This window comes from Rhinatrema bivittatum, chromosome 1 (genome assembly GCF_901001135.1).
Source record: "Rhinatrema bivittatum chromosome 1, aRhiBiv1.1, whole genome shotgun sequence".
Lineage (NCBI taxonomy): Eukaryota > Metazoa > Chordata > Amphibia > Gymnophiona > Rhinatrematidae > Rhinatrema > Rhinatrema bivittatum.
Genome location: NC_042615.1, coordinates 209,081,774 through 209,098,337, shown reverse-complemented (window position 1 = coordinate 209,098,337; position 16,564 = coordinate 209,081,774). Strand labels below are relative to the sequence as shown.

The 16,564-nt window shown below is 41.1% G+C and overlaps 1 protein-coding gene across 4 annotated transcripts in view; it reads right to left on the bottom strand.

Annotated features, from left to right (window-relative positions):
• EVC (EvC ciliary complex subunit 1) overlaps positions 1-16,564 on the bottom strand; it is a 206,532-nt gene that overhangs the window by 82,169 nt on the left and 107,799 nt on the right. For all 4 annotated transcript variants that reach the window (XR_003854806.1, XM_029591185.1, XM_029591175.1 and 1 more), the window contains 2 exons: positions 9,076-9,224; positions 2,451-2,549 (listed from right to left, as the gene is read on the bottom strand). Coding sequence is in view for 3 of the 4 variants with exons in the window: in XM_029591185.1 (XP_029447045.1) it covers positions 2,451-2,549; positions 9,076-9,224 (248 nt within the window). In the remaining variant the exon portion in view is untranslated. The remainder of the gene's footprint in view (positions 1-2,450; positions 2,550-9,075; positions 9,225-16,564) is intronic.

The following is a 16,564-nucleotide window of genomic DNA, read 5'->3' as shown; positions in this document are numbered from 1 at the left end:
CTGTTTATCATGGAATAACTCAAACACCACAAACCTGGCAGGGAAACACAATGTCCTGGTAGACAGACTGAATTGGATCTTAGATCTTCACAAGTCATCCCTGACTCAGAAAATGGCATATAGCATTTTTTCTGCATGGGGAAAGCCTGATGTGAAGTTTACAACTTTTTGAACAGAAAGATTCACAGATTCTGTTCCAGGAGAGGGTCAGAGAACAGATTAGCTTCAAATGCCTTCTCCCTTCACTGGGGGACAGGTCTTCTGTATGCATATCTACCAATACTGCTCATGTGAAAACCTTAATAAAATTCAGAAGGGACCAAGGAACTAATATCCTCACATCATCTTCATGGTCAAGGCAGTTATGATTTCCAATCCATCAGTTATTAACTATCATAAAAACAATCCAGTTGAGGAGGAATTCCCCAACTCTTACTACATAGACTCAAGGCAGACTACTTCACCCCCAACATCCAGACTCTAATTCCACAACTTAGAAGTCAAGTGTGAAATAGTGCATGCCCTTTGTTTCTCTAATAAAGTGTGTCAGGTTCTTCTTGCTTTTAGGAAGAAATCCACCAGGAAATTGTATGAAATGAAGTACAATAGGGTTAACGTGTAGTGTGAGAGCAAGGCCCCAGAACCTCTCTCATGCCTCATACAATAACTGCTTAATCACTTTCCATATCTCTCAGACTCTAGTTTAAAGATCAACCCTGTCAGGGTTTTCCTGAGTACAACTGGCACTTATTATCATTTTGTAGAGGGTAACTCCATCTCTGTACAGCCTTTGGTTGTCGGATTCATAAGGCGCTGGCTTCAATTTATTTTATTTATCAAATTTTCTATACCATCATTAAGACGAGCCATCACAATGGTTTACAAATTGTAAAATACATAGGATAAAACATACAACGTTAATAAACGGTTAAAACTTAAACCAGCAAAAATAATAAGAATAAAACAGTGACTATTGTAAAAAGATAAAAGAGATAAAATAAGTAAAAGGGTTAAAAGAAATTGACAGATAAGATATAGGTGCTATCTCATTTTCCAGCCATATACGCCTTGAAGACTCCCATCAATTCATCTGCTGTATCTTGGGACCTTGGAATGGTGCTTACTCTTCTGATGAAAGCCTCCTATGAGTCTCTGAACTGATGTGGGCTCAATTACCTGACGTGGAAGGTCATATTTTTTGTGGGAGATCACTTCAGTGTGCAGAGTCCTTAAGCTCTAGGCCCTAGTGACAGCCCCTATGGTGAAGTGACACATTTTTTCCACGCGAGAATGCTATTATGCACTAATTCTAAGTTCCTGGCTAAGTGGTATCAGATTAACTGGCCAATAATTCTGCTAACATTTTTTTCCCAGGCCCCATGCTTACAAGGTTCAAAAAGTATTATACAGTATGGATTGCAAGAGAGGCCTTGCCTGCTTTCTGAAATGGACTAAAGCCCTTAGATAGTCCCCCCAACAGCTTTTAGTTTATTTTTACCCAAACAAGCCTGGACTTGCTGTTGCCAAACAAACCCTTTTTAATTGGTTAGAAGATTGCATCTCAGTGTGTTATGCTCGGGTAGGTCTAGCATTAGATGGGCATGTGATGCTCATAATGTTAGAGCCATGACTATGCCGGTTACCCTCTAAGACTGGCTTCCACTGAGGAGATTTGCAAGGCTACAGCGTGAGCTTCTAGCCACAATTTATATCTCATACCTGTATGGACACCAATTCCTGACATGATAATAGGTTTTGTCAGTTTGTCTGTAGGGTCTCTTGGAAGGTTAGCATCCATCTCCATCCTAGTCCCCAAAGGCCCATTTTTGTTGTTTTGTTTTTTTTAAATATAAAGATGTAAAAAAAAGAAAAGAAAAGGGCTTTGCTCCACAACAATATGTACTTCTGACCATTAGCAATTATATTATTTTCCCTTCTTATGTTGAAAGATAACCCTTGGCTGCATGGCTGATCATATTGCTTGTTAGTAGAGAAATCTAAGCAGTCAATATTGAAAGCAGTTTGTCTGACTAAATCCCAAACCTAGCTGGACAAATCTGTAGCATTCAAAACCCTGAGTGTCTGATCACCCAGGACTTAACTTGCTAATTTTTTTATCCAGGTAAATGCTTAGCCAGATAAGTTAGTGGTGTTCTGGGGTACAGCCTACTTATCTGGCTAAGTTAACCAGATAACATCTATTTTCGGTATTAGCCAGATTTATTCAGCTATGTGCCTTCTGATTTTAGTGCTGAATTGAGGCACACTGAGAACCCAAAGGTGAATAAAAACACTCAGATTTCAATCTGAACCCATCCTTGTATTTAGGGAAAATCAGATTTAAAAAAGTTAAACATGAACTACATTTAACTAAATAAGTAGCCTTTGTCCACACCTATAGTTACTTATGTCTTAGTCTCTGTCATGATGATAATTAATACAAGGATTACCTTGCAGAGATCTGTAACAGCTTCTGTGGTTTTGCAGTCCTCTTCATCTTCCCAGTTACCCCACATCTCCCTCTGCTTCTCTAGCAGTTCATGGTATTCCTAACATTGATAGCAAAAAAGCAAAATAGGATGACTTAAGAAATAATGTACAGAGAAAAATAATTAAAGAAAGAAATCTTATCTGTAAAGAATTCATATCTACACAGTGCTATCTGCTGAAAGCTATGGCCGATAATTACTCATCCTGTTGGTTGTACCAGCAATCTAGTACCTACTATTTATTTATTTAACAATCTTATAATTTGTAATTTCAATATACATACATTACAATATACATTCATAAATAATCATAAACATAATAGTAAAAACATAATAAAACAATACATCAACATAAAACAACAATACACTTTATAGATCATCTACATATTACCCCCCCAAAAAAAAAGAATCTGAAAAAGCCCGAGAAAACAAGAGCACTTTAACTTTCTTTCAAAATTTTACATAGTCATATTCACTATGCAACTCTAAAGGTAACCCGTTCCACAGAGTAGGTCATACTATCGAAAAAGCCTTTGATCTAGTCATCTGCAAATGGAAATCACTAATAGGCAGTATCATAAGCAACTGCTGTGAAGCAGACTATAATGGACATGAAGGAACATATCAAGAAACCCTATCAGACAAACAATGATTTCAGAATAAATTGTTTTATGCAATAATGCAAACAGCTTAAATAATGAGCTCTAAAGTATGGGTAACCAATGTAACTACCTCAAACGGTCATGCCCCAATGGAAAGTGAACACAATATGAACCACCACATTTTGGATCAATTATAACACCTGAATCAAATATTTGGGTAAACTCAAATTTAAAGACTAACAATAATACAAATTGCTAATAATTACCAATGCCTGAACAACCAATCAGAAATCCTGTTAGGAAAGAAAATTCCTTAATGGCCGTATTAAACTCAGTTTATAAAATGCTGCTCTTACATTTTTAACACAAGTTTTTAAAGTAAGTTTAGAGTCAGTGGTCATACCTGCATTACGGATCTCTTCCCTTAAACATAGAGATTAGGCACTAGCACCAATTGACAGCTATGTCTAGTGGAAGCTCTTCTAACCCAACCAAAGAATAGAAGTCTTATCATAATTAAGAACTAAATAGTTCTTTAATTATACTGATGCAATGTTCAAATAACTGATTGGTAATTTCCCCATCATTCCTGCAAGATATATAAAACTGCACATCACCCAATGATGCCATAATTTATCCACGAGGCTGCAGATAAATGTTAAAAAGTGTAACAGATAATATGGAACATCAGAAGCATTCAAAAACCAGTCTGAATTGGCACCATCCAGACATACTTGCCACAAATAAGATACAAACCACTTTAACACCACCCTATCCAACATCTATTGCCTATAGCTTAGCTACCAGTGGAGAATGACATAATGTGTCAAAAGCTATCAACACGTCTAGTTTCACAAGTATCCTAGAGTTATTAAAATCCAAGCTAAAATCTATGGGGCAGATTTTAAAGGTACGAGCGGCATACATTTGTGTGCATACCCGGCACGCACAAATGTATGCTGGATTTTAGAACATGTGCGCGCAGCCGTGCACATGTTATAAAATCAGGGGTCGGCACACTCAAGGGGGTGCACATTAGTGCACCTTGCGCGCCGAGCCCTCGGGGAGACCAGTTGGCTTTCCCTGTTTCCTCCGAGGCCAATCTGAAAATCGGAGCGGCCTCGGAGGGAACTTTCCTTTCCCCTCCCAACTTCCCCTCCCTTCCTCTATCTGCCCGCCCCCCAGCCCAACCCCCCCCCCCCCCCCCGTACATTTATCTCACAAGACTTGCGCGCACCGGCCCAGCAGCCTTGCAGAGGCTTATGGCCAAATCCCAGCCCCCAGAACGCCCCGCCCCGCCAATTTTTTCAAGCCCCGGGACTTACACGTGTCCCGGGGCTTTATGCGCGCCGCCAGGCCTTTTGAAAATAGGCCCGGCATGCGTAACTCCTCCTGGACTTACACGTGTAAGCCTTTGAAAATCTGCCTCATATCATTTAAAAGTGATGACCACAAAGTTTTGGACGTCTAATAAAAAACTGTTTGAATATGATGTAATCTTAATATGAATTTCAAAATACCATCATATGGAAACCAAAATTTTTTGCCGTTGCCATTGTAGTCTTACAGTTAATGAGACCTTATATACTGTGGCGGGCTTTCAATGCAATAGCCCCGTAAAGTCACTATGGAAAATGTGGGGTGATTTAATGACTATTACACCGTCTTTATGTTATAATCATTGGTCTCTCGGAAGGTTTTGTTTTTGTAACGACAACTTGTGTCAGTTTACAGTTTAAAGGCAGTGAAAGTTTGCACTTATCGTAGCTGCAGCCTAGTAGCACAACCTGTTGGCAGTACCGGGAATCCATTGGCATAGCGCGGCCCCTGAAGAAGGTTCACAGAAACACGAGCCGTGTCGGGCCAACGCCAGCGTGATATCCCAGCTGCAAACCTCGCTACGATAAGTGCAAACTTTCACTGCCTTTAAACTGTAAACTGACACAAGTTGTCGTTACAAAAACAAAACCTTCCGAGAGACCAATGATTATAACATAAAGACGGTGTAATAGTCATTAAATCACCACACATTTTCCACAGTGGCTTTACGGGGCTATTGCATTGAAAGCCCGCCACAGTATATGAGGTCTCATTAACTGTAAGACTACAATGGCAACGGCAAAAAATTTTGGTTTCCATATGATGGTATTTTGAAATTCACACAAAGTTTTGGAGCCATCATTTTGCTAAAACCAAACTGACCTTATGATCTTTCAGAAACTCATCCAACTGAATCAACATCCACTTCTCCAACAGCTTACTTAATGAGTATAAGTTGGAGACAGAGAAGTAATTAGATAAAAGGTCAGCTGAATTTTTCTGCACTGTTCTAATCATAGCTTGCTCCAGTGAAACTGGCATCACACCTTCATTTATTGAAAAATTAATGATCCGAATAATTTGTTCCACTTTTAATTGTCTAAAAGGGACACAAATCAAGACAATTAGGTCTCTTGTTGCTAACACAGACAGGCAGATGCAGAAAGGTACGTTCAGCTGAATGCACCTTTCTGCCTGCACGTCAATGCGTGTTTTCTGTTTGCAAAACTTACTGCTGATGCATCAAGGAGTTTTGCACTCATAAAATGTGTGTTTCCAGATGTGAATTCGGCTTAGCACGCTCGCATTGAAATCCTATGATGTAGAGAGAATGCATCTGGCCAGCACACCTTTTTTAGTGCTGGAAACTTAACTCTGAGTCAGAGTTGTAGTTTGGTTTCCAGTGCTACTGCACTGACACTTAAACCCTTAAAATAGAGGAAAAAATAGTTTCAAAAAAGTTTAAAAATATCCGTAGATAAGTCCTGACTTATCCATCTATCTAGCAGAGTAACAGCTTATCTGGCTATGTAATGGTCACTCGTGCCAGATAGCGGGATACGTACTGACTTATCCAGCTATCTGGCAGCGTCTACCTGCTGCTAGATAGCCGGATAAATAAGTATTTATCTGGCTAAGTGATGGCAGCTGCCATCATGTATGGCCTGTCAGGGATGCTTCCCCCTTTTTCCAAGTTTAAATAAGCATTGGACTTCTGCCATATGCACATTTTACTCTTATACATGCCTTTTTTTTTTTAACTACCAATACATTTGCATTTCATTAAACCAGCGCACAGTTTCTTAACGCCCAGATTACTGCATCAGCTTGTAAAGGAGGTCCACTTAATAGGCACATCAGTACATGCCATCGTACTGTCACATAACTGCCTAGGAAATGAATTCTATAATAAACACATTTTCTCTTTGAAATATCTGGCAAAATCATCACAACTAGGAATATTTCCACAATATCTCTTGAGATGTTTAAGAAGAACTTTAACTACACGCACTAAATAGTTCTAATGGTTTATTAAGAGAATTAGTAATCATAGAGGAATAGTAGGCTTTTTTTATCTCATATAAAAATGCTCTCTATATAGAGATAAAACTGACATATAAATCTTTAAAAGAGTGAAAGTTAGCCTTATGCCATTTTGTCTTAACTCTACATCAAAGTTTACTCAGAATGATTAAGTTCTTATTAAACCAAAGGCATAATTAATTAGTGCGTGACTTTTCTACACAATTTCCTGTGGCACTACCTCATCATATACACTATGAAGAGTATGAATCCAATTCAACTGCTTGGTCTAGAAACCAAAATTTTTCTTAGCTTCTTCCCAAAAACATCCATATCAACACGCGATGTTTCACATTTCTACACAGATGTTAAATTCTCAACAGCTACTCTGAATTCCAGCTCAAGCAGTAACAAATGGTGATCAGTCCATGGATAAAAACCATCAATAACCTTTTCACAAGCAAGAATAATATTTAGAGTATGACCAAAATGATGAGTTGTACATTTTAATAATTTGAATAAACCCAAAGGCATAAAGTTTCTGGCAACAGCAGACATCATCATCCATATGCATCTAAAATAATCAAGCATTGGTGTTTAAGATACAATGACACAACAGTATCAACGACATAGTTAATAACATAGACTTTTTGAGCAAGAGGCAAATAAACCTGACAAAAGGGCCATAATTGGATTTCTATTAAAATATCATCAAAGGAATCATATTATTAAAAACAAATTTCAAAATGTTTATATCTTACTTAAAAACCACCAAAACACTTCCTCCTCTCATTTCTTAGCGAGACTTGTATAACTAGGAGGACAAAAATAATTTACCAGAACAATATTTGTCTCCGCAAACCAAGATTCAGTGACAAATAAAACATTCAAATCAAATTGTAACATCACCACCATGGTTTCCACATCTTTTTTTTCTTGCAGATCTAGCATTTAAATATGCCATTGACTTTTCACAAATGTTGCGTGTCCCGGTCGCGTGGGTGCCGCGACCGGGCCTGCTCACCTCGCGCTGCCCTCAACTAGCTCCGGTCTCACCGCTGCTGCCAGCTCCCACCATCCCCATCATTCACCACGGCCCTCTCCGGCTTCCTCCACACCGCAGGCTTCGCAGCAGAGTTCCCGTGGGGACTCCACGTCTTCAGCCGCTTTGGCCCCGCCCCTAGGTGCACCTGCACTGCCAACGTCTCGATCTTTAAAAGGCCAAGTGCGGGAAACCCGACTCGGACGCGAATTGATGACATCACATAGAAGCCCTATATAAAGCGAGGTCCTGCCCCCAGGACCTCGCCTTGGCAATCGGGTCGACACCTCAGTGTACTGGTTTGCCTGTTCCTTGTATCTGATCCTTGTTCCAGCATCTCCTTGTTTCAGTGTCTCTGGTGTTCCTGTGTCCTTACTCAGGTAGTACCTTCTCAGACTGATCTCTGGTACTGACCTCGGCCTGCCTGACTACTCTCTTCGTTTGCTTCCTGGAACTGATCACTCCCTGCCTGACCATTCTCTTCATCTGCTGCCTGGAACTGACCACTGTCTGCTGACCACTCTCTTCGTCTGCTGCCTGGAACGGACCACTGCCTGCCTGACCACTCTCTTCACCTGCTGCCTGGAACTGACCCTCGCTTGCCTTGACTACGCTCGGACTGACCTTGGTATTGACCCCTGCTTTGGCTGACCATTTCTGGATGGATACTCTGGCTTTGACACTTGCACTTCACTTGGATACTCTCTTCTGGCCTACTGTGACTACCAGATCAACCTGCTTGGATTCAACCTGTGGCCTTCACCAGACTAGACCCGCAGGCACTGCCTGGAGAACCTTCCTGAACTGTTACCTCCCTGAGGCCTTCACAGCTTCCAGTTCGGGTCTGGCTCATCCTTTCAGCATCAGCCACGCACCCTTGCTCATGGTGGGCACACCCCTCCACTACCTCTCCAGGAGACCATCTGAGGCCCACCTAAGTCCAGGCAGTCTTGGTACCCAAGAGCTCAACCTGTGGAAACCCTGGACTGTTTTTGGAGAAGCTCCAGCTAGCCTCTGTCTCCTCGTGTACTCCGCCTCCTGGTGGCAGGCGCTCTCTGGGTCCGACCAGAGGGCCATACCAATCCTGCACCAGGCCAAGGGTCCACTTCCAGCACAACGACAATGTTGAATGAAGGTTGATGGTGACAGATGCCAACTCAGATTCTGACTGAGCTGGAAGCCCAAAAGGAGCAGGAGGAAACTGCCAGATTCAAAATATAAAAAAGAGAAAATTAATTTGAGACCTGGCGAGGCCACAGAGACAAACAATGCCATGATGAAGATAAAAATAAATAAAAATTATGAATCCAGGAGAAACAGAGTAGGAAGTGGCAAAAAATAAAGTCAAGGAATTTCTAAATCTTACTCAAGAGAGTAATGATTTTTGCAAATAGTATTTCAGAAATATACCGTACAATAGAATTCTTTCCAGTTCTCTGACTGCTAGTGGTTAAGGTTTATTTTGCTTTTCCATGGAAATCTCCCTAGGATTCGGACAAGAGCCTCTTGTGATTTAGTACATCTTAGCCCACCCCTACATGGACTACGATCAGATTTGGAAACAGAATAATTGATTATACATTTTCAGAACACAGCCTACCTTAAGGAAATCATTGGGGTTCAAAGCCTGCTGAGCCTTGCTGAGAAAATGTACTTGCTCATCCTTCTGGGTCTGTCGAAGTCCTTCCATTTGTTTGCCACGCTGTGACAGAAGTTTTAATATTAGATCTTTCGTTTGCTGGAGACACTCTGGAATATAATTGAAAAGTTTATATTCAACATAAAACCTCAAAAGGCAAGGAAACTATATCTGTAGCACAAACTATTTTCAAACACTCCATCATGCTAAGGCAAAATTTCCCTCTATTTATAAGAATATAAGAACATAAGATATGCTATTCTGGGTCAGACCAAGGGTCCATCAAGCCCAGTATCCTGTGTCCAACAATGGCCAACCAAGTCACAAGTACCTGGCAAATAACCAAACATCAAAAACAGAAGCAACCTCCTCTCAATTTTAAAATTCAAGAAAGCACCAAATGAGAGGGAAATAGAATTAAATTCTATTACCACATTATACTAAAATCAAGAGACAATATCATAGGCATATGCTCAAAGAGTATAATTTACTGTCTCTCGCCCGCAATGGGCCTCAGGAAGTCGTCAGCCTTATGAGCAATTCTCTTACATCATGGCATCTCGGTGTCTCATCATCTCTTACATCATCTCTTACATCATGGTGTCTCGGCATTTCAGCTCAGACGCCAAGACACCATGATGCGGTATTGATTTTGAAGTGATGGTAGTTACTGTCCGGGATAAGAGAATATACATCTTATATTCTCTTACATCATGGTGTTATTTCCCCTGAAGAAGACTGTGAAAGTCGAAACATGGTCCATGTCGGGTGAAAATGAAGGAATTTTTTCCAGTCAGATTTTTTTGGCTGATGAGCGTCTGAATTGGCTACGTATTCCTTTTTTAATATAGAGGTATTAGGTTGAAACAGTGGAAGTCTAAATTATTAAATAGATGTGTTAATAAAATATTGTTTGAGCAATAAAAAATGTTTCTTAGTAACGGAAGTACAAGAGACAATGAATGATTGTAAGAGAACTGCTCATAAGGTTGACGACTGCCTGAGGCTCATTGCGGGCGAGAGACAGTAGATTATACTCTTTGAGCATATGCCTATGACATTGTCTCTTGACTTTAAAATAATGTGGTAATAGGATTTAATTCCAAATAACCAAACATTAAATAAATAAATGCCAAGCTACTAATCCTTATCGATTAATAGCAGTTTATGGACTTCTGCTCTAGGAATTTATCCAAACCTTTTTTAAACCAACTACACTAACTGCCATAACCACATCCTCTGGCAATGGATTCCAAAGCTTAATTATGCATTGAGTAAAACAAAACACATTTTTTCTGATTTGTTTTAAATGAGCTTCTTGATAACTTCATGGAGTGTCCCCTAGTTCTTGTAATATCTGAAAGAGTAAATAACCAATTCACATTTACCCGTTCAAGTCCTTTCATGATTTTGTAGACCTCTATCATAATCCCCCCTCAGCCGTCTCTTCTCCAGCCTGAACAGTCCTAACCTCTTTAGCCTTTCCTTATAGGGGAGCCGTTCCATCCCCTTTATCATTTTGGTTGTGCTTCTCTGTATTTTCTCCAGTGCGATTATATCTTTTTTGAGATGCGGTGACCAGAACTGCAAACAGTATTTTAGGTGTGTCTCACCATGGAGCGATGCAGAGGCATTATGACAGCCACCATTTTATTCACCATTCCCTTCCTAAAAATTCCTAACATTTTGTTTGCTTTTTTGACCGCCACAGCACACTGAGCTGACAATTTCAATGTGTTGTTCACTATGACACCTAGATCTCTTTCCTGGGTGGTAACTCCTAATGTGGAACCTAATATTGTGTAACTATAGCAAGGGTTATTTTTCCTCTATATGTATCACCTTTCACTTGTCCACATTAAATTTCATCTACCATTTGGATTCCTAATCTTCCAGTCTCACAAGGTCCTCCTGTAACTTATCACAATCTGCTTGAGATTTAACTACTCTGCATAATTTGTGTCATCTGCAAATTTAAGCACCTCGCTTGTTGTGGCCCTTTCCAGATCATTTATAAATATATTAAAAAGCACCAGTCCTAGTACAGATTCCTGAGGCACTATTTGAAGTACATGCATATCAGTATAGCTTGACTCAACTGAAAGCAATTTGAGTCTTTTTGATAACCTACTGACTTGCCAGTGTTTATCCACCATCCACAAAGCTGATTTAGGTTCATTTAAAGCTACCTGAACAAAAACAAGAGACAAAAGCAAAACTGCTCTGGTAAATGATAGGATTACAAAATTTATAACTGTGCTATAGAAGCAGTTTTCAGATTAAGAGTCACTTATCCAAAACTTTTTTTTTATTGCATTTGAAATTCAAAAACAGTAACATCCAACATAAACAGCCTGATGGAAAGGGGTTCTTCAAACCATCAGAGAAAATAACAGGATAAGAAATAAATATTTAATAAGCCATCAATACCTAGACCCTCCCCCCAATCTGATCCTGAACCATCTCAGCATGACAATAAGAACACTAATGCCAGTTCCACTGGCTAAGTAAAGTTTCATGAAATGGGACAATCATGTAGGTAGGTCATTAATAATGAAACTTTTCGCATAAGGGAACAAAGAATTCAAATATAATTCCCACCGCTTTACAAAATCCTGTTTTTTCCTAAACTTCTCAATTTTTTCAAAATATTTATTCAATATACACATTTGATGTATAACATTTCTCAATTGCATCAAGGTTGGTGAATCAGCAGACAACCATTTCTGCAGGATATATTTCTTAGCCAACAATATTGTCAGTTTGCACCACCATTGGTGGTGCAAACTGACTCTCTACTTGGGTAACATCAAGCTAGGTTGAGAGAACATTGCCCAAATCTCATCTTTGGGGGAGTGTCCGCACTCCGAGGGTCATCAAATGTTCACGAGAGACCACTGTTCTGTTCGTACGTCTGTCAAAGGGGCCCCTAACCCCCTAACCCCCTACACTAATATCTAAACCTCACCTCGAGTTATAGGTGGGCCTCCCATAGGGATACAAATACCTATCTAGGGAGCAGACACTATTGCTAGTCAGTCTCTCTCTCTCCCTCCCTCCCTCTCTCTCTCTCCCTCCCTCCCCCCCTCCCCCCCCTTCTCCTTTAAATCTACTCATACAGGCTTTTCAGAAGATATCACAAAATGCATAAAAACCTTACCGCCCAGTAAAGCAAGCTATCGCATGGCTTAACGCTATTCAAAAAGGTGTAGTTAAAATCGGCATTAGGTCTGTACAATAGCATTTCGCAGACTGGTAAACCCAGCCCGCCCCTAACCCCTCCTCTTTTTCAAATTTGCATCGCACCATCGCATGCGTTAAAGACGTTTTCGCATGCGGTAAGGGCCTATCACATGCATTAAAGGGGCTTTTCGCATGTGATAAGCCCTTAACGTATGCAAAAACACCTTAGCGCAGTTTGATAAATGACCCCTTAGATTGTAAACCCTCTGGGGATAGGGAAATACCTACAGTACCTGAATGTAATCCACTTTGAAGCACTGAAAAAGTGCAAAAAGCGGAATATAAATCTAAATTAATAAATAACAGTTGTAAGTAGGCAAAAAATTACTCTGGATCCAAATTAAAGTCATCTTGGTGGGCTTTAAAGGAGCACAGGTAATTCATTTCATCAACTACCTGGAATACAGTTTGGATACCTTTATCATGCCAGCATCTAACTACTTTATTTTGTATGCCTGGACTAAAATCTTTATTGCCCAAAAAAGCTAAATAATGAGTAACTTGAGGGCACAATCCCAATTTAGTACAAAACCACCACCAAGCCTGGAGAATAGGTTGGATGCGCACACTATTCTGAAGGCACATTGGCAAAACATGTCTTGTTTTATGTAAAACATATCATAATTCTAATGGTTTAACTTTAAGTTTTTCTATAGGCAGTGGCATGTAGTAAGTGGTATCCATAATCCAGTCACCAATATGCCACAAATTATAAGCAACATTGTACATTTTAATGTCAGCTAAACCCAATCCTCCTTGTGTCTCCTAGTTTATTTAGTGCTATACAGAATTTTAAACCTCTCCAGATAGACTGCTGCATGTTGCGCTTCCCGGCCGTGCTGGTGCCATGACTGGGCCTGCTCACCTGTCGCGATATCTACCAGCTCCTCTCTCAATCCTAGCTCTGCTCGACCGCAACGTCTACGAGCATTCCCAGGCCCATCAGGGCCTTCCACCTCACAGCGCTCCTCGTGCTGGAGCTCGGCGTCCTCCTCGATCTCGGCCCTGCCCCCTAGCACGTGCGTGTTGAACTCTAGCAAACTTAAAGGACCAAGTGTGGGAAACCCTTGGGCAGTGCCCGATTCTGACATCACCTGAGCCCTTTATAAATGCAGGGCTCAGACACTAGCTCATTGCCTTGGCAATCGGGTCGTACACTCCGGTGTTCTCTAGTTTGCCTGTTCCAGCATCTCCTGTTCCTTCATATCTCTATCCCTGGTAGTACCCTTCGGACTGATCTCATGGTACTGACTTTTGCTTGCTTTTGACCACGTCTGACCGCTGCCTGGAACCGACCTCTGCCTGTCCACTGACCTCATCTGACCGCTGCCTGGAACTGACCTCTGCCTGTACACTGACCACATCTGACCACTGCCTGGAACTTGACCACTGCCTGACCTGACTACTCCCAGATTGACTACAGGTACTGACCCCTGCTTTGGCTGACCATTCTGGACTGATACCCTGGTCTTGATCCTCGCTATACTCTCGAACACTCTCTTCTGGCCTCCTGCAACCTCTGGACATTCTTGCTTGGACATCGACCACGCACCCTTGTTCATGGTGGGCACTCCCCTGTGCTTCCTCTCTAGGAGACCCTGCGAGGCCCACCTAAGACCAGGCAGCCCGGGTAACCAAGGGCTCAACCTGAGGGAACCCCAGGTTGCTATTGGTGAAGCTCCAGCTAGCCTCTGTCTCCTCCTGTGCCAAGCCTCCTGGTGGCAGGTGCTCTCTGGGTCCGACGAGAGGGCCGTACCAATCCTGCACCAGGCCAAGGGTCTACCTCCAGCGCAACACCGCATTTGCTTGTCAATGCCAACAGTTCCTTCCATGTCCAGGAAATAGGACCAGCTGCATCAAATTACAACCATTGTAAAAGCATCATCATCTGGTATAATGCAATTCTGCCTGTCAAGGAGATCAGAATGCCCATCCATTTTTTTTAACTGATTACAAGTACATTTTCATGTTACATCGTAATTTAAGGCTTGCATCTTCTCAGGAACCCGATGAAGCACTACTCCCAGATATGGTAAAGAATCCTCTACCCTAGGGATAGGAAAGTCTTCTCCCAAACAAACCTGGTTTAATTAACATGAACCTAGATTTCCCTAAATTCAATTTTAATCCTGCTACGTCCCGAAAGATAGTAAATTCCTCTAACAACACTGCCCAAGATTTCTCCAGGTCACTGATATGAACCATTTTATAATCTGCAAAGGTGACCAGTTTAAATTGTGCTATCTCCTCTGGCCTTATTCAGATCCCTTTAGTGTTATCATTACCCCTAATTTTATTTAACAAAAGCTCCAAAGTAATAAGAAATAAAAGTGGAGATAGGGGACATCCCTGTTTCACACCTCTATGGAGCGCAATAGGCTCAGAGGGAATTCCACTAACTAGCACAGATGCCAAAGGATGATGATATAGAATCTCCACTACCTTGCAGAGGTATCCTCCAATACCCATTCCATCCAACGCCGCAAACATAAAAGACCAGTTAATGTGATCTAATACCTTTTTGACATCAAAACTGATCAGCATTGAAGGAATCCCCTGCCATTGGATAGACTCCAATGAGCAAACAGTAAAACAATAGACTTGTCACCTTAGGTTCAGGGATACTTTATTCATTGTAACAACTTCAAATTAGAATATGCCCAACTCTGGCCGAGTTTCTCCCCTGGTGTATAGTGTTGCATAAATCTTGGTACTGCAAGTTAATTGTTGGCTTACAAATTTTAAGAAAACCCTCACACCAGAGTAGCAGCTTTGTGGAAAAACGCTGACAAGAGTTGTGCTGGTAATGGCGTCAAACAATGTGTGTATAATACCGAACGGCATATTGGACAGGTAGCAGTGTATCCCTCTGCTACTCCAGAACTGCACACTATCACTTTTCATTCTTTCTACTCCTTCAGGCATGTCCACTCTGTTGCAGATCTTAGTATCATCTGCAAATATACAAACTTTACCTTCTATCCCTTCCACCAGATCGCTCACAAAGATATTGAACAGAACCAGTCCCAAAACTGTGGCACTCCACTTAACACAGTTCTTTCTTCAAAGTAGGTTCAATTTACCATTACATGCTGTCTTCTGTCAGTCAACCAGTTTGCAACCCACAATACTACCTTGGCACCCCCTCCCAAGATTCTCATTTTGTTCACAAGTCTCCTATGTGGGAACATATCGAAAGCTTTACTAAAATCCAAGTAAATCACATTGAGCGTTCTTCCCTGATCCAATACTCTAGTCATCCAATCAAAAAAAGTCAATCAGATTTGTCTGACAGTACCGTCCCCTAGTGAATCCATGCTGCCTCGGGTCGAGCAACTCACCGGTTTGTAGATAGTTCACTATCCTTTCCTTTAGCAGAATCTCCATTAATTTTTCCACCACCGAGGTAAGGCTAACAAGCCTGTATTTTCCAGCCTCCTCTGTGCAAGTTTTTTCAATGAAATTGACCCTAGTTCATGTTTATGGACTCAATGAAGGTATGATTCCTTTTTTGCAGACATAGAGGTGCGTGGAAGCATTTGAGGATATTCTGTTGCTTCTAAGTGGTGATATGAATGCATCTATTTGTGGATAGATTCAAGTAGAGGCTTGTGCCATATGATTGTAACAGAGATGTAAGGGGGTCTAAAACTTGCTCCTTATTAGAGTGGATTAGTAGCCTCAACAGACCCTACATGTAGAGTGTTATGTCAGAACAGAGTAGAAGTGTTTCGAAGAGGTTTGCAACTCCCTAATAGGGGATGTTATGAGTTTAACAAAACTCCTGTGCCCTCATGTTACAGGGCTCGTCAAAGGTGTTTCTCTCAACAGAGAGATGTTGGTATAGGGTGGTGCCAGTCCTGCTTCTTGTCCTAAGATTTGATGTCATTTGGAGTGAGGAAACTCTCACAAAGATGAAATTTTGAACTATGTTATGTCAACCTAGGTGCCATCAAGCTAGGGTGAGACAACATAGTACAAAATTTCATCTTTGTGAGACTTTCCTCACTCCAAATGATGTCAAATCTTCACCAAGGTTACTGTGCTGTTCATACATTTCACTCTACATAAGAAATTGGTCCCTAAACCCTAAACCACCACCAACACCTCACCTTGACCTATTAGATGGCCCCCCCTATAGAGACATAAATAGTTGCACACTGTGAGGTTCTCCCCCCAGAGGCTCTCTCTCTCTACTCCACTCCAC